General features: G+C 40.6%; 3 protein-coding genes across 5 annotated transcripts in view; all 3 read left to right on the top strand.

Annotated features, from left to right (window-relative positions):
* Positions 1 to 6,704: 6,704 nt before the first annotated feature.
* aldoca (aldolase C, fructose-bisphosphate, a) lies at positions 6,705 to 10,759 on the top strand. 2 transcript variants are annotated; one of them, XM_034867888.1, is made up of 9 exons: positions 6,705 to 6,815; positions 6,959 to 7,088; positions 7,263 to 7,474; positions 7,659 to 7,713; positions 7,811 to 7,971; positions 8,054 to 8,137; positions 8,265 to 8,439; positions 8,543 to 8,742; positions 9,995 to 10,759. In XM_034867888.1, exons 2-9 carry the CDS (start codon positions 6,977 to 6,979, stop codon positions 10,085 to 10,087), a joined length of 1,092 nt encoding a protein of 363 aa, XP_034723779.1. In that variant the 5' UTR covers positions 6,705 to 6,815; positions 6,959 to 6,976; the 3' UTR covers positions 10,088 to 10,759. The 2 variants fall into 2 exon arrangements, with proteins under 2 accessions (XP_034723779.1, XP_034723778.1); XM_034867887.1 differs by having other exon boundaries at positions 6,772 to 6,815; positions 6,952 to 7,088.
* A 1,190-nt stretch (positions 10,760 to 11,949) lies between these two features.
* On the top strand, positions 11,950 to 15,116 carry srsf1a (serine and arginine rich splicing factor 1a). The gene is made up of 4 exons (XM_034867011.1): positions 11,950 to 12,392; positions 12,974 to 13,152; positions 14,072 to 14,244; positions 14,421 to 15,116. Exons 1-4 carry the CDS (start codon positions 12,205 to 12,207, stop codon positions 14,616 to 14,618), a joined length of 738 nt encoding a protein of 245 aa, XP_034722902.1. The 5' UTR covers positions 11,950 to 12,204; the 3' UTR covers positions 14,619 to 15,116.
* Positions 15,117 to 16,448: 1,332 nt separating this feature from the next.
* dynll2a (dynein, light chain, LC8-type 2a) overlaps positions 16,449 to 18,507 on the top strand; it is a 4,489-nt gene continuing 2,430 nt past the window's right edge. The window contains exons 1-2 of one of the 2 annotated variants that reach the window (XM_034867012.1): positions 16,449 to 16,707; positions 17,174 to 17,338. In XM_034867012.1, coding sequence (XP_034722903.1) covers positions 17,207 to 17,338 — 132 coding nt within the window. In that variant the 5' untranslated portion in view covers positions 16,449 to 16,707; positions 17,174 to 17,206. The remainder of the gene's footprint in view (positions 16,708 to 17,173; positions 17,339 to 18,507) is intronic. The other variant, XM_034867013.1, reaches the window with a different exon arrangement.

Below are 18,507 nucleotides of genomic sequence, written 5' to 3'. Positions count from 1 at the left end.
ACAGTGAGGAAATGTTTTTTACAGTGTGTTCTGGGGACAGGCAGCTAGCAGATAGTGAAGAGATATTTTTTACAGTATGTTCTGGGGACAGGCAGGTTGCGGATTGTGAGGAGATGTTTGTTGTATGTGACAACAAATGTTCCTGCCTAAAACATGCGTGACATTGCTTAGAGCACCTTTAACATGTGAAAAGAAACAGTCCCATACTAAATGGAACTTTTCTTTAACATTGTTCTTCATGGCAATCAAATATTAGGATGCAGTCTCCATCATCAGTTGAGTCAAATCTGTGTATGTTCTCTTCCTCAGTTCCTCAACATCTGCCTTGCTGCAGTGATGAGGCCTGCGGTTATTAGCGCATGCTGTCCTTTGAAGGTCCCTTGAGTTAAAAGTGTGCTGTCTCCCAGGAGGCAGAACAGTGGAGATTCCAGTAACCTTTGTTCCAACCAATCTCCCAGTTTCCTTAATACTTCTTTCCAGAAAGGTAACACCAAAGGACATTCCCAAAAGGCATACAAAAATGTACCTTTTTTATCTTCTAATAAGCCCATTCTGAAAAGCTTCATAGGAGTATCGGATTTTCTATTGAGTAAATTTGCTTCAATATCCCAGTGGCCCAGCCAACCTATGCCATTTCTCCTTACCTATTTCACGTTCTAAATTCTAAATCACTTTGATATATTAAGTTCAAGGTTCTCAGTGCTCACACGTTGTAATTCCATTATATTTAAATGTAAAATGTTGAAGCACTATGCATTGTACTTGTTAGAATTTGCTTTTATATTTTAACAGTGTGGGAACGTTCTCTTTTCCTCTGTATTAACCATATTTACAGATGTGTATGGTACCTTTTAAATGATCATCATTATTTGTCGTTTATTTACAGTATTGGAATCACTGTAACCCTTTTTACTGTAAACAAACATAGACGTTTCTTACCATACTGTTTGAATTTACAGTAATAAACTGGCTGCAGTGTAGTTTCCACCTTTTCCTTTTTTTCATAAACTGCATTGGAATAAACAGCAAACACATGTAATCAGTAACATTTGTTTACAGTGCTTTAATTCTATTGTTTTCTCCCAGAATACATGGCCATTTACAGTATGATCCTGTATAACTTTATAGGTTCCATGACATGAATTTTTTATTTTAATTAATATGCGTTGCCTCAGCCTGCCCAGTGGCTAGAAATGGCGATAGGTGTAAACCGTGCCCTGGGTATTCTGCTCTGCCTTTGAGAAAATGAAAGCTCATATGGGCTGATCTGGAATCTTGCCCCTTTTGAGGTCATAAGGAGCAAGGTAACATCCCCTTTCTCTGCTTTGCCCATCCAGAGAATTTGGCCCAACTGTGAGAGACACATAATAAGGAAAGGAATTTGTGGGACTGGCTCTAGTGGTTGTAATTTGGCACCAAGGCTGAATTTTGTGAAAGACTTCAGATACGGTATTAGGGGACCACTAAGGTCTACATAAAATAATCCAAAGAGCACCATGTCATGGAACCTTGAAGTAAGACGCTGTCAGATTTTAGCTGTAAATTTAAATCAAAGGGTTACAGTGGGTTTATCCTTACCAGTGTTGGGCAAGTTTTTTTTGAAAAGTAAGTAGTTACAGTTACTAGTTACTTCTTCCAAAAAGTAACTAACTTAGATAAGTAACTAGTTACTTCAGAAAGTAATTAATGTGCCACTTTCAAGTAAATTTGTGACCCCTCCTCCACCCTCTTTAACGGAACTTAAAGCACATGTGCATGTTCAATTATTTACTACAAATCTGAATATTATAATGAAATGCTAGTCATTAAATCCTCATAAGTGTGAATTGTGTTTTACTGTATAAATGGTAACAAATTAAACTTATAGCCTATTATTATTTCTGTTGTAGCCTACTGCAACATTCTTTAAATACTACACATATCTTAAAGTGCTTATTGGAACACAGACATTTTCACAACAAGAGTTTTTCCCTGTTATAGATGATGTGTTTGGCGTAGTTTTTCCTCATCTGAAATGGAGGGTCAAAGGACAAAGAGTATCAAATGCTCTACAGATTGTAAAATCCCTTGAGGAAAATTACATTTTCTGATATTGGGCTATATTAATAAAATAGACGTGACAAGACTTTGTAATACAGTCGAAAGCTCCAGAAGAACTGTTGATTGGTCCTTGAAGTGAGATTGTTGGCTCAAGAACTTTCAATCTCAACGTCAGTTGCAAATTAGATATAGAAGTTGGAGTGCACTGAAACTGTGCAATAATGCAGCTTGTATGACAACTTTTCAGCTAAACTAAAATCAATAATTAACATTGGGCCTTTTTTCTTCAACAAACTTCATCCATTGTACTTATAAAGAACAATGATCTATTTTTGTGTGAATGTTGTACCTGGATATATTATCTTTCAGCCAACTTTCAGCCTCTGTTGACCTATTTAGAGGAGCACTCTCAAACCCATTGAGGACACGCTTAATAGGACAGAAAATTGAGGACTAGATAAAGTATCATCATTAAATGTTTTAATTAGGTAACAAAGAAAAAAACCAAGAGCCCCGGCGGGGGCAGCCACGTGTAATTGCTGTACTTCTTCTATTAAAATCTGCATCTTTCTGAAAGGGAGAGCACCGACTCCTCCTCCCACTGCCTCCTGACATTGGTTTTCCTCTCAGGCCCTTGTCTTAGACAGGTCCACCATGTCTGTGCAGTGGCAGGCAGTCCAGTGACCCATATCTAGTTTCAGAGGCACACTGACCCACAATGGTGAAGAGAGGAGTCCCCTGAAATGCTGGCAAGCCATTGCACTGAGTCTGACCAGGTAATAACATTATATGACAGAACACACAAGAGAAAACAGGCAGTTTCCTGAACAGAGCACACCATTTAGTGATGTAGATCAACATAATTCAACATTCAATTTAAATTTGCTGGATTGCTAGGTGGTTTCAGTTCTACGTATTATTATAAAACATATTCACTGAAATTCGAGTTCTTTATAAGTTAAAGTGAGTTGTATTTTGCCCTTTGGTATACTCAGTACAAACAAGTTTTATTTTGGTAAGCTACAAGATCCGGGACGTTTTGAACAATAGCGTGAACGGAGGAGAGAAAATGGGGACTGTGTATAGAAAACTGTTAAGCTCCTGTTTTTGTTTTATTCTACTGCTGGTCTACCAGGCAAACACGTTTTCACAGTGTTCCACCCGATGGCACTTCCAGTGCCAGAACCCTCGGTGTCTAATAGAGAGACCATGCACAAATCCGGGAAATGGGTTGTTTTACCTACAATAGTACATTGGTGAAGAGGCAAAGTCGACTCTAAAGGGCAGCTTCTACAGGAAGGATGAAGAGGACTACCAACAAGCATGGGAGAAGCTGATTGCCAGATATGGTCACTCCTTTGTGGTTTAACGTGCTTTCAGAGAGAAGCTTAACAAGTGGCCAAAATTGCTGGAAAAGAGTATATGACGGAACTAAATGACTTTGAAGAAAATCAGAAGATGCTAGTCAAACTTCCTGACTAGGTAACGTCTAGCTGGAATTTTTATTTCACGCATCAGCTGGATCAAGCCAAAGACTATCCAAGAGTTTGCTTCATTCATCACACAGGAAACTTGCATAGCATGCAAACCAGTGTCATCGTTGTATGCATTAAAGACTTCTGAAAAAAGGTAATTTGGAGAAACCAGGCGTTCAAAAGCAAACACATTTACCACTAATGTGAAAGCATCTAAAGCATCAAGCATCACAGTCAAGCCCAATGGTGTCAATGATGAGAGCAAGGAAGATCCCAACAGATCAAAGAAATGGAGCACATCAACTAATAACTCAAACCCAGGAAATGTATGTGTTGTGGGGAAAACCACTCCATACATAAATGTGAAAGGCTAATGGAAAGGTCTGTGGAGGAAAAGAGAAAAGTGGTCTTGGACAATAAGCTCTGTTTTGCATGCTTGAGAAAAGGACACAACACCAAGGATTATAAGAACAAAGCCATGTGTAGCATGTGCAAAAAACACCATCCTACACCACTGCATGAAGATCGTCCTTTAGGAGAAAAATCTTCACCAAGTGTCCTGCAAGTTGAAGAGACAAAAGAATCTTCACTATCATGTTGTGTAAATTGAGGTGAAGTTGGGAGTACATCACTGATCGTTCCAGTATGGAAGTTAATGCAAACCAAGGATCTTCTAAACTTCTGGTGGGACCCTGAGACTAAGACAATCCAAGTGCTGAAAAATGAGGCTGCAAGGCAAGTTGAATTCCAAGCGTGACTGTCATGTCAATGATTAGCTAAGAGGATCTATAAGTCAACCCCCTTAAATGTGGAGGAAAGAAGTTGGGCTACACTCACTCTCATAAAGCTAGAACAGCAGCAGGGCTTCAAAGAAGAGTTGCATCTACTCAGCCAAGAGTCAGGAAAGCTGTCCTGTAACCACCAACTGTATCAGCTGAACCAGTTCCTCCAAGATGGTGTTATCAGACCGAGAAGAGGATCTGCTCCCCTTGATCTGAGACACCCTATTATTCTTCCAAGAGATGGGCTTGTCACGTGGCTTGTCCTTGCATACCATCATAAGAAAACACAGCACCAAGGCAGAGATAAAACCCTCCGTGAACTGGGAGCAAATGGACACTGGATTATAGGTGGTAGTAATGCAGTAGCACAGCACATAAGACAGTGTGTTCCCTGTAGAAGAGCTCGTAGGCCATCAGATGAACAACGGGTGTCAGATCTACCTACAGACCACGTCAAACCTTCACTACAGTTCACCTACTGCGGCATGGAGTGTTTTGGTCCGTTCTACACTAAGCAAGGTTGCAAAGAACACAAACGGTAATGTCTCCGGTTCACATGCCTATGCTTCAGCGCAGTCCCCATAGAGATGTTGGAAGACATGACAACTGATGCATTCATGAATGCCTTACAGCGTTTCATAGCCATCTGTGGAGCTGTTCAACACATCAGATCTGATAAAGGATCCAACTTTGTGGGAGTAAGAAACAAATTGGAAAGATCTCTAAACAAAGTAAACAAAGAAAGAATAAATGCATATCTGGCAGAGAAGCAGTGTGACTTCCTCATGAATGTTCCAGGCTCAAGTCCTGTTGGAGGCACATGGGAACGGCAGATCAGGACAGCCAGGGGTGTGTTATGCTCAGTTGTTGCACACAGTGCTGGAAGATTGAATGATGGTCCTCTAAGAACATTCCTTTATGAAGCCGTGTCCATTGTAAATAATCGCCCACTCACTGTTAACAGCATTAGTGATCATACAAGCCTAGAGCCACTAACACCCAACCATCTGATACCATTAAATCCTCTGTCCCACTGCCTCCACTGGGTAAATTGTAAAGGATGACTTTTATGCCAGAAAGCGGTGGAGACGAGTGCAACATCTGTCTGAACAATTCTGGAACAGATGGGGAAAGGAATATCTTGCTTATATCGCTCTTAGGCAAAAGTGGCATGCTTCAAGACGCATCGTGCAAGTTGCCGATATTACAATTGTCCAGGAAGGGGAGTTCCTTCAAAATGAATGAAAACTCGACCGCTTTCTTGAGGTTTGTAAGGATGATGACAGACTAGTAAAGAAGAGCAAAAAGTTAGAAAAAGGAGCTCTCAGCAGGCCATCCATTGTTGAACGACCCATTCAAAAGTTAGTGGTTCTTGTCGAGAGCAGTTGAAAAATATTAATCAATAATATAAAACTTTTGCCTCTTAACCCAGTCAGTCACTTTTGTGTCGCATTCTTAGTGCAGGGAATTCAGCTTATCTTCTGTGTTGAAAACAATTTTCCCAATTGATATTAGATTAAAGGTAAAAATGTACATTAGTATGAAGTGTGGCTTCCTTTGTGACCAGGGTAGCTACAGGAACTATTCTCACGTTGCTGTACAAGGTGCCATCTGCTCATAAGATAAACATTCACACTCCAATGGCAGCATCAGGGGCAACTCGGGGTTCAGTTTCTTGCCCAAGGAGCAAGCCACATTATATATACAGACAAAGAGACAGTATATATACAGTGGCACAGTATATACAATAACAAGCTTCCATATGGTAAGCAGATGCAACATAGAGGAGAAAAAAAATCTGTCTTTAAAATAGAAACAATTTATCTAACCTCATTTTGATCTAATTTGGGCCATTTCACCATGTTCATTTACATTGACTGGAACCTAAAAAGGGATTTCTATTTCTGAAGCAGTTCCATCACATTCCTTACAGTTTAAAGCTCACGAAAATGAACCCACTATGTGCAGGAATTGCTCTGAGACTAAAACACCCTTGAGAATTGGAGGATGAAGACAAAATTACCAGGAGACTTGAAACCTTCCTCTGGGCACATTGTTACTAATTAAAATTAAAATAGCCCGCCATGGGGTATGGTTCAACGTTTAAATTAGGTTGCTTTAAGCATAGAGGGTTCTGACAGAATACATCACAAAGTGGAAACACTACGACATGTATGCAAAACTTCAATTTGTAAAATACCATCCATACACCAACACGGCAAGTTTAGAAGAATTATATTGAGATTGTGTGACTGAAGAAACGCTAAAGTGGCCATATCAGCATGAAAAGCAAGCATCTACATGACAAAAAAAAAACACCTGTCTTCATTTAAATAGAACAATGATTCATCAAAAACCTTCTAATTTATGTGGGGCAGATGTGGGTGTACAAGCGCCGCCCAGGGGTGTTGGCTTATGAGGTGTGACACACTTGATCTGGATACAAACTAAAGCTGACTGAGAGTCTCCAGTCAGTGTTCATCACATCCTTGGGCAAGACACATTGGATTTCTGTCAGGTAAGAACTTTAACTGCTCACCTCTTTTTTAACGTTTTGGTTAATTCAATATGAATTGTTGAATGTATTAATTGTCATTAATATCAGCAGTTTTAAAAAAAATTAAGAAATCATGAGGTTGCATCTTCTACCAAAGGCGGAAGGACAATCAGGCACTCAGGATGACACACCACTTCCCCACACTCTCCGAGGCGCAGAAGAAGGAGCTCCATGAGACTGCTCTACGCATAGTTTCTCCAGGGAAGGGCATCCTGGCTGCAGACGAGTCTGTCGGTCTGTAGCTCACTTCCTTTACGTCTAACTGTAGAAAACATGTATGCCATTGATGTTACACTGAGATAATCACACTCAACAGTGAGTCCTGTCATTGATGAACACCATCCAGTTCCTAGAGTGCATAGTGAGGTTATTAACATATCATATGTACTACACATATGTTAATTTCAGGCAGCATGGCTAAGCGGCTGGCTCAGGTCGGGGTGGAGAACACAGAGGAGAACCGCAGACAGTACCGGCAGATTCTCTTTAGTGCAGACGATCGCATCAACAGCTGCATTGGAGGGGTCATCTTCTTCCATGAGACGCTGTACCAGCACACTGATAAGGGTGTAGCCTTTGTCAAAATGATCAGGGACAGGGGCATCATGGTCGGCATCAAGGTGTGGCAGTTTTGTTCCAAATAACATAAATGTGCACCATCAAGTTGTACCATCCCGTGTGGTATTAGGTGGATTTCTGATCAAAATGTGTATCATTATGGCAATGAATTCTGTGCTGATTATTAGTTGTTTCTGTAAATGAGAAGTTGACATGATTGTCACTTCACTGTTCCTTATTCCTCAGGTTGACAAGGGTGTCGTCCCACTGGCAGGAACTTGTGGAGAAACCACCACACAGGGTCAGACAGGACAACTCAGATCACTGCCGACATCACATGCATTCTCCAAAGGATAATACAAGATAAACCATCAATCTTTTTTTAACCTTTTCCACAGGTCTGGATGGATTGTCGGAGCGCTGTGCGCAGTATAAAAAGGATGGAGCTGTCTTTGCAAAGTGGCGCTGTGTGCTTAAAATCAGTGACACCAATCCATCTGAACTGGCTATAAGAGAAAATGCAAATGTTCTTGCACGCTACTCCAGTATCTGCCAACAGGTCAGTACCTTGTATTATAAACCATGTCTATACATGTATGTTATGCATCTGTTTTGTTCTGATAATCTTTTCCCTCCGTCAGCACGGCATCGTGCCCATTATAGAGCCTGAGATTTTGCCTGATGGAGATCATGACCTGAAACGCAGCCAGTACATCACTGAGAAGGCGGGTTCCTTTTTTTCTTACCTATGGCATGTGCATGTGACATTGTTACTACAAGAGTAAGAAGTGAGACAGAGAGGAAGAGAAGTGCCTGTCTGCTGTCTCTGGTGAAACTATCTGTGTGTTGCAGGTACTGACTGCAGTGTACAAGGCCATGTCGGACCACCATGTATACCTAGAAGGCACTGTCCTCAAACCCAACATGGTCACCTCTGGACACAGCTGCTCCACCAAGTACAGCCCAGAGGAGGTTGCCATGGCAACTGTCACCGCCTTGCGCCGCACTGTCCCCCCAGCTGTCACAGGTAACCCAGAACGCTGTCCTGTCTGGAGAGGAATTTTATTTTACGCAAATATGTTTTGCAGCACCAAAATGAAAGTAAAATGATGTTATTTTGTCCACCACAGGAGTGGCTTTTCTGTCAGGCGGTCAGAGTGAAGAAGAGGCCTCTATCCATCTCAATGCCATCAACAACTGCCCGCTGCCCAAACCCTGGATCCTAACTTTCTCTTTCGGCCGAGCCCTACAGGCATCTGCACTCAGAGCCTGGAGAGGACATAAAGAGAATGAGAAAGCCGCTACTGAGCAGTTCATCAAGAGAGCAGAGGTACATCTACCTCTTGATATTTTACTTTACAAGGGGGGTGAGGGTTGGGGGGTATTCACCAAAGGCCCCACAATACGATATTACCCTTTGTGTTGTCTTCCCGTGTCAAAATTGAAAAACAACCCTTTTGTTGAGGCTTTTTTATCAATGTTTTTAACTTTTTCTAAAGTTTTTATCCCATTTTTCAGCACTTATGACCCTTTTTTCGATCACTTTTTTTACGTTTTCAACACTACGTAAGACTAACTTATTAACTTTAGTTTTACAGTTGTTTTTTGAATTTGTGTTCAATAATCCTCCTTCATAGAAAATTTTACCTAATGTTTCAGTTAGAAAAGCAGAAATTGGGAATTTTCTAGACAAAAATTAAAGGAATGTATGGTCACAGACTGGAATATGTAAACTTTTACTCAATACTATTTCAAAACCACTTCAATTTTTTTCAAATGCTATACAATTATATAAGACACCCCAAAATTAACGTAGGTAGAGATTTGTACTTGTCAAAGAGAGTTGTGTGGAATCTATCATGTTATTTTGGGTAATTACAATTGGGTAGTTAAAAAGAACATTGATATAGGAAAACTGGTCAATTTGACCCGAGGACAACATGAGGGTTGAAACCATAATGTGTCACAAACATATTATTGTGATATAAAACATATTGCAATATTCTGTGATACATTGCAATTTGTTGCTTTGGATAAAAGTGTCAGCTAATTGATGTATGTTATTCTAGTACCTAAATAGTTAAATCCTCATGTGCAAGTTTTATGATAAAAGGTTGATGCTTGTCGTAGTAGTAGATTTATTTGTTCGATTAGGACAACCTACAATAATCAACATTTCTTTATATGCGCCAGTAGGCAAATTTTTAACTGTAGTTGCATGTTCTCCCTGTGTTTGCGTGGGTTTGCTTCGGTTGCTACCCATTATAAAGACTTGCATGCTAGGTAACTAGGACTACAGTTGAAAAATAGCTGGATTAAACCCAGGCAAACACGGGGAGAACATGCAAACTCCACACAAAAAGGCCCGGAACGACCTGGATTCAAACCTTCTTGTTGTAAGACAGAAGTTCTAACCACTGAGCCACCATGCTGCCTACTACCCCTGTGTATGGATACAGTTTTGCGACGTAAAATACTGTGATAATACTATGTTGTATTGATTCCTCCCCCTTACTCTACTACTAACCAGTGTCTGTTTCCTATTCTGCGTTTGTTTGCTTTTTTGTAATCTCTGTTCACAGGCAAACAGTCTGGCATGTCAGGGGAAGTACCCTGGAGGAGATAACTACGCCGAGGCGGGCCAGCGCAGCTATGGTTCCTGTCATGCATACTGAGTACATAGGAAAGCCATATTTCAATTAGCAGTGTATTTTCTTCTATTATCATAAAAAGGAGGAATTATAAAGTAGATCATTAGGTAATTTCAGAATTCTGACACTCGTGATGATGTAACATTAAAACAAATCCCTGTGATGACAGATGAGGACAATCAGAACATGGCTTTGGATATTTCTAAAGCATGTAGTGAATAAAAGATGTTTTGCTTTACTATAGTGATGGCTGTACAGTTTATCTCGTGACAGTGCCATAACTGAAGCATTTACTACTTAGTATCACAAATAACTGGTCATGTGCTGTAAGTAAATTGAATTTAGACTACAGAGCAATGGTGTTAGTTTGTTTCCAAAATAGTAAAAATTATTGGTTTTCTGACACATAATTCTCCTTCATGTGGAAATATCTTCATGGTTGTGCAAAGCCTCTTTGTGTATGGGTGTATGTGTACTTTAGTTTTGTTAGTACAATTACAAATGATGCACCCAAATTAGCTTAAAGCTAAGTTGCCCCTGCATTCCTTGGGTAGAAAGCACAATCAGCACTGCAGTAACTCAGAACACAATGTGATTTTGAGATTGTGTGTTGTCATTCTGAATAGTATTCCCTATTAGTCTGATAAACATAGTTCAAATGTAAGCTTTCAAGCAATTAAACAGCGTTCAGGTTCAGTCTGGTGTGGACATTTTGTTTTATGTTAATCAAAGATGATGTGATGTATTCGCCCTGACAGGACAGTCAGCCAAACAACAGATAATCATGCGTTTGCTGTGAGTCGCATTATACATTTACTCAAGTACTGTATACAATTTTGAGGTACTTATACTTTACTTGAATAATTCAATTTAGAGGTACTTTGTACTTCTACTCTAATGAATTTCAGAGGGAAATCTCCACTAAATCTATTTGATAACTTTAGTTACAAGTTACTTTACTTTTTTAAATTTATTATAGTAAACATACATGCATTTTTACAAATATAAAGTACAAGCTGCAACATTAAAGTGATACAATAAAATAAAGGAATATGAAGTATTCTGAAATGGACCGTAATGAGTACTTACACAGTATTTGTACACAGGTTGCTTTACCAAAATACATGCTCTAAGTACTTCTTCTGCCACTAGGCTACCTCTTGGTTTCTCTTTCAAAGTGTATTTTTTCTATTGATTCTGTCACATACATTGACATACAAGTAAACACAGTGTCTTTGAAGAGAATGGAGAACTGGTTTCCTTCTAATCACTTTTGAAAACCTGCTGAATTATCACATTGTTCACAAAACAATAATAATATAATAGTATAATAATAAAGCAAAGCAAAAAACCATGTCTATTTAATGATGAACCAGGTCAAGTTACGTAATTAAATATTGTAGGTCTATGTAGGGTTTGTACGTACATATTTGCCTGGAATCTAGGTAAATATTGAATTGACAAAGGTTATTGATGGCACACCATTACATGTGTTTGTTTTATTCTTCTGTAATTAATGGGATGGTGGCCTATCAGTGGTCCCAATTATTTTAGAGATATGATTGCCTGCATTTTTACAGCAACATGAATTATATGTAGCCTATGTTATTGTAACTGTTTTTTAAATATTTTAAAAGCATAAACCTTTACTATCTGTCCAGGGACTACAGATGAACAATTGCCTTTTTGTACATTCACCACAATATTTATGAATGCGCACTGTTAATAAAATGAGTCAACGTGGGCTATCATTATATCAGCTACATGTAATAGGCCTACGATGCTATCAAAAAGAAGACATAAAGATTGATTGTCATCACTATCTACCCCTAGTCATTTCATTTGGCGGACTATTTTGTAAGGCGGATGTGTCCGTTCTGGCTGCGGTGTTTCCGGGATTCAGAAATGTTTCTGTAAAGGAGCGCGGTCCCTAACGAAACACGGGTAGTGGTGGGGGCCTCGTCCAGATTACTATTACCCACCAAATAGCCTAAAGGTTGCACCGCAAAACGACGCCCGTTTGATTGCTTTCTTCTCTCTGCTTGACGATTTGCAAACTTGGATTCTCTGTGTGGCTCCGCCGACCGTTAAATCTCGCAAACAAACCGTTAGCTTAAGTAGCGAGCTTTCCATTAGCTGCCATGTCGGGTGTTGTGCGAGGCCCCGCTGGGAACAACGACTGCCGGATATATGTGGGGAATCTTCCTCCTGATATTCGCACAAAAGACGTGGAAGACGTGTTCTACAAATACGGGACAATTCGAGATATTGATCTGAAGAACCGGAGAGGGGGGCCGCCGTTTGCCTTCATTGAATTCGAGGACCCCAGGTAACGTCAAGGAGCTAACGTTAGCAGTAGGCCAAAGGCCATTGTGTGGCTAACCGACTTGTGTGCTAACGCAGGCTTGGACCATTCCCCGGGCTCACCATACCATGTTATCGTAACGAAACATGGCTTGTGCTGTTCCGGTTTCGATTTTGTTTTTGAACGTCACTTGTTTATGACGTCTCTAGTAAAGCTCCAGCGTGGTTATCGTTGCTTAGCAATGTCCATGTAACGCTAACGACAGTTAACGTGACACTTGTCATTGTTTCTGGCTAGCTAGTTAGCTAGTTGAGTCAATGCACCAATAACGTTACGCTTGATTGCATACTATTTATCACAGTGGTTTTCCGTTGCAATGAATGCATTTCAAATTATGTGTTTCTATTTGCAGTAATTGAAGGGAAATTACTGTGACGTTAGCTAGTTGCGTGCACGCCTGAACAGAGGATTAGCAGCCGTAAACCAGATCAAGCCCGTCCGACACTGCATTCTCCCCATAATATAACGTTAGTTACGTGTATTAAACCTCGCTGCCCGCTCTTTATGTGTCAGCTAACGTTTAAATTGTAACGTTCTGTTAACAGAGACGCTGATGATGCAGTTTATGGGCGGGATGGTTATGATTATGACGGCTACAGGCTGCGTGTGGAGTTTCCTCGGAGCGGTAGGGGCTCGAGAGGCGGGTTTGGTGGCATCGGTGGAGCTCCCAGGGGCAGATACGGGCCCCCGTCCAGACGCTCCGAGTACAGGGTCATTGTGTCGGGTAAGCAGTTATTTATATGGCTAATTTAAGTCACAACAAACTGCATTTAATACAGTAAAATAGGATAAATATGGATCATACATGCAAACATTCATTATTAATATTCTAAACCCTGGGATTACTGTTAGTCGTGTCCATCACATTTACTTTGGGCAATTGTGAATAATCCAGTTAGTCAGAAGTATATTTAGAGAACATCTTTTTTATTACTTTGGTGCATGTATCATTAAAAAAAAAATGTGTGGATAGTTTATGCAGGGAGGCAAGGGTAAGACATGGGACCTGTTGTAATTGTTGTTGCTGAAAGTAAATAGTGTCCAACCATTCCACTGTGGCTATTCAATTACTAATTTTCACAATGTAAGACTTAGTAGAGGAGGACAATGCTCATTGTTCATCACAAAGAACTGTACATAAGCCAGAGTTGGCCTTGCAGGTCAGTTTCTTTGATCCCAAACCAAATGATTAGAAGGCACCCTGGAAATTACATTACATTACATGTAATTTAGCTGGCGCTTCTATCCGAGAATGCACCAAATGCACCCCCCTCCATCCCCAAATAGATGACATACATCTAAATCTGTATATAGAAAATATGCGCGGTAGTACAGTACACACAACTGATAAATTATGCCATGGTACAGCACATGGTACTTTGGCTACATTTCATACTAAATAAATTATAGGATTACCAAAGTGTCAAGCTGAACCAGTTTCCACCTGTCTGCATTTTAACATGTCTTTTTCTTTGGTCTCAGCAATTGAATGACTTGAAAAACTCCAGTATCGCTCAATCCTGCAGCTTTTGTTTGGGCAAACAAGTCAGTTGTGTAATTCTGATGTATGTTGAATTGTTGGCACATAAATCTGGGAAGTTCACCATACGTCAGCTAACATTACTTTGGGTTCAATATTCCAGGACTCCCTCAGAGCGGCAGCTGGCAGGACCTGAAGGACCACATGCGTGAAGCAGGCGACGTTTGCTACGCCGACGTTTTCAGAGACGGAACCGGCGTTGTAGAATTTGTGCGCAAAGAAGACATGACCTATGCCGTCCGAAAGCTGGACAACACCAAATTCCGCTCGCACGAGGTATGTGTACTGATTTGATCAATTGTGATGGATAATGTGTCTTTGCTGTGTCGAGGTGAGTACTTCAGGGTATGCCACATGTTTGAAACCCACCTGGCCCTCATTTCCATCTATGGTATTTCCACCATAGGAAGGAATGTCGCCTTTTCAATGTCAAGTTCTCTTGTGTCCGCCAGGGAGAGACTGCTTACATTCGTGTGAAATTAGACGGTCCCCGCAGCCCAAGTTATGGAAGATCACGCTCCCGCAGCCGTGGCAGTCGGAGCAGGAGCCGCAGTCGCAGCGCCAGCCGCAGTCGCAGCAATTCCCGGGGCCGTGGCAGAGGATCGCCCCGCTACTCGCCTCGTCACAGCCGCTCTCGATCCCGTTCTTAAACCTTTCTACCACCGATGTGTTGCTCTTTTGATGTATACCCTCCTGTTTTTACCTCCTTATGAGTTTCTCCTAATGTCGGCAATTGATTTTTTAAAATTTTTGCATTTCATGTCCCGATGTCCTTGTGGGTGATCATGGTATGTAGATACCCCCCCCTTTCGCCTTTTAACACCCCACCCTCTCCAGCTGGTTTGTCATTTTGTTTTCTCCCTCCCTCTCTCTCTCTCCCTTTCTTTCTGTCCTCTGAATTTTTGCAACATTAGGAATTGTGCTGTGTTGAACTTCAAAAATGTTGAGTTGTCATAAACTGCACTCAATGTTTTTGCAAGTGTTGAAAATTTAGTTTTACTTTTGTTTATTTTAAAAACAACACAGCTTTTCTTATTGGATATGTGGGGTGGGCTGTTTGGTTGGGGAGCCCAATGCTTAACTGTATTTTACCCTTGTGTCTTCCTTTAGACATCTGAAGAGAAGGATTAAAGTGATTTGGAATAAAACCATTGTGGAGCACATTTCATTTGTATGGTCAGGATAGGACATCTAATTGAGGAGCAATCAGGTCGAGGCAATGGTACGCTTCATATTCCATAAATTGAACGTTTGATAGGTTGTTATTTCATGCATGTCATACTTAACAAAGCCATATGTGCTGTACTTTGTTTATATATACCATTTTTAACATGCTACTCTGGCTTGTGACAGAAATGAACAGTCCTAGATCAAGTGTTGTGATGTAACTGTAACATCTTTGCTGTCAAATGTAAAAAATCTGAATCACTACTTTTGTTGCAAACAAAGTCCCACTTTTAACTTTTAAATGTCCTCATTGGTTAAAATGTTTTAACTTCAGGGAGCGGTAGTTTCTGTGCTCAGTGGCTTTCTTTTTTTCTTGATTTGACATGAGTGCTCAAAAATGGAAATTAGGCCCAAAATTCTTGACATTTTATTCTAACGGTCTCCCTCTGATTTTCTTCCTGGTATTTCAAGGTTTTGATTGGAGGAGTGGCTCAGTGGATCCCAATCCTTGGAGCTGGATGAGTGGATCGATTAGGAAAGGGATAGGCAAGGATGGATGCTCGGAACGGGATCAGGTTTCCAGGATTCAAATGAGCGTTTGATTTCAGAACTAATTAACGGGAGTCCCAGAGCAACTTTTTTTTTTCTTCTATTAGGCCCCCTAATGCCTATTTAAAGTTTTTCAGTGGTAATGGCTTTATTTTACAAGAAAACGAAACTGAGGACCAGGAAGTTGGATCAAAGGATGGAGTCGTAGATGCCTGGTATGAAGGAATTAAAAATTTGGGAAAGTTGGGATGGGGGTTTTGTGTGGGAGTAGTTTGCATGTTTTATTTTGCTTAATCTTGCTTTTTTTTCTCTTAGCATTTTCAATAAAACACTTTCAAACAAGGACACTTTTTAGTTAGTTTTTATTTGAAACATAAACCCAAATATCAATTTCATGTGGCTATTGGCATGTATAAATTACTTGTGCTCTGTTTTTCGTAATATTAAAACTACAGTGTCTTCCTGAATTAATATCTACAAAGGATCAATTAAAAACCATGTATTTGTAAAGCTGACCACAATGTAATGGGAAATTTGATTTTTGTTTAAGCAAGACTGCAGCTCTAGAAACACCGACCCAATATCAGTGCATATGTTTAGTATTCACAGCTCCAGTGTCTCAGCAGTGACGACAACTGATAAAAACCCCTGAACGCAACGCACGCAGAGCCAAATGATACCTGCCCACGGCCAAGGTCTCGTTTCTTTTTAGCCCACAGTCAGTGGTGGATACTGCGAATGATGCATTGTGGGATGAAATAAGATGCCGGCAGACAGAAGCTGGAGAAAAACGCTCGGAACACACGGGAGGCTGCAGCTCAGCCAATGGCAGGGTGCAGCATGCAGCACAGGGGCGGGAAGCTGTTGGAGCACAGCAGAGAGAACCAACGTACCTACACGCTTATTGTGTAAATCTTTGTAAAGCAATTAGCCGCAGCGTCATCTCACCCGTCTACCCCTGGCTGGGAGAATTACACAGGTTTTTGAAAAGAAGTGTTTTCATTCGACTCAAGAAAAGGTGAGTTGCAAATTGCCTAATGTGAAGAAAAAAAAAACATTGACTTGCATGTCTTGACATATTTCTGATTCGAGTTCCTCTCACGATGGCTTAATGTATTTCGACTGGATAGGCATGTAGACTGTGAGGCGTGAAGAAGAGCAGGCGCAGTTGTGCCTTAGCACGTAGTTAGATACATTTCGATACTTTTTGTCTCCTGATGCAGAAGCTGCATTTATCGGAAAGTAATTTAACTCCACCTGTATCAAGTTTCGCAGCCAATCTATGCAACACTCAGGAAATCGTTTGGTTTGGAATATAGATCACAACACGAGTTATGATTGAAGAATCAGTGCCTATGATAAAAAACGCTTAGGATTGATGCTTTTGCGATGATCCTCTTGGCCTAAAAGCCTCTCCATCATCACCACGTGCGGTGTTAATTTTCAGTGCAGTGAACGCGTTTTTCTTCTTCTTCTTCTTCTTTTTCCTCAGGCATCATCATCATCTCCATCATCCTTAACCATGACTGACAGGAAAGCTGTGATCAAGAACGCGGACATGTCCGAGGACATGCAGCAGGACGCGGTGGACTGTGCCACCCAGGCCATGGAGAAGTACAACATAGAGAAGGACATCGCAGCCTACATCAAGAAGGTGAGACAGGACGGCTGCATGGACGGCTCTTCTGTACGCTTACATCATTGGCTCCTGATGTGCAAATTCAGAGCCTTTGTATTCTCTGATCTATTTTAGGTTCAATGTGGAGAGGCTCTTACGATCACCAGGAGTTTTCTTTTATTTATTTATATATATTTTTGTATTACTAAGGGCCCCTCCAGGTCCCCCAACCGACTGAGTTGACCAATATTTTAACACCAAACAGAATGTGTCCACAATTTTTATTCAAAAGTATTGGATGGATTTTATATAGACTGATTTCACAACATGATGTAAATCAATCAAACTGTATTTGTATGTTCAACATGCTTTCACTAGGGAATGACAAGCTAATAACACTAGTAATTAATGTAAAAAAAACTCAAGTAGAGACAAATGAACAAGAGAAATAAAACACTGAAGTAAAGTCAAAAGAGAAGGCAATGAAAAATTATGAAACTACTAAAATAAAAACTACACACTAAGAAATAAAAGTAAAAACAGGAAGTTGCAGATCAGCATTTACAGATTCTTTCCGGCTTCTGCTCTAAAAACCTCAGACCCACACGAGCTCACCCTGACCATAAAACATATTCCCAAAAGCCAGTCTAAAAAGGGTTGAGGTTTACATTAGTTAATGATACTGTAATGAACTTTTCACTCATCTCGGATCAATAAAGGTTTATCTTAATTATTTGTTGGCCTGAAATAAGAGACTTTTTTTTGTCACATACAGTCGTACAGTATTATACCCTAAGCAATAGGAGCAGTGGACAGCCACTTGAGTGCCCAGGGACACTTTGACATTTGGCCGAGTAGCTGAAGATGCAACCGCCAAGCTTGTGTTTTAGGGCCGACCCACTCTACATTAAAGGTCCCATGGCATGACAATTTCACTTTAAGGTTTTTTAACATTAATATGACTTTCCCCAGTCTGCCTATTGTCACCCGGTGGCTAGAAATGGCAATAGGTTTAACCGAGCCCTGGGTATTCTGCTCTGCCGTTGAGAAAATGAAAACTCAGGTGGGCTGATCTTGAATCTTGCCCCTTATGAGGTCATAAGGGGCAAGGTTACATCCCCTTTCTCTGCTTTGCCCGCCCAGAGAATTTGGCCCACCCATGAGAGAGACACATCATGGCTTTCAAACAAGTCAAGCGGCAGTTG

The sequence above is a fragment of the Etheostoma cragini genome, chromosome 3 (assembly GCF_013103735.1).
Source record: "Etheostoma cragini isolate CJK2018 chromosome 3, CSU_Ecrag_1.0, whole genome shotgun sequence".
In the NCBI taxonomy this organism is placed as follows: Eukaryota; Metazoa; Chordata; class Actinopteri; order Perciformes; family Percidae; genus Etheostoma; species Etheostoma cragini.
The sequence above is the reverse complement of the archived record's forward strand: the minus strand, read 5'-3'. Positions and strand labels throughout refer to the sequence as shown.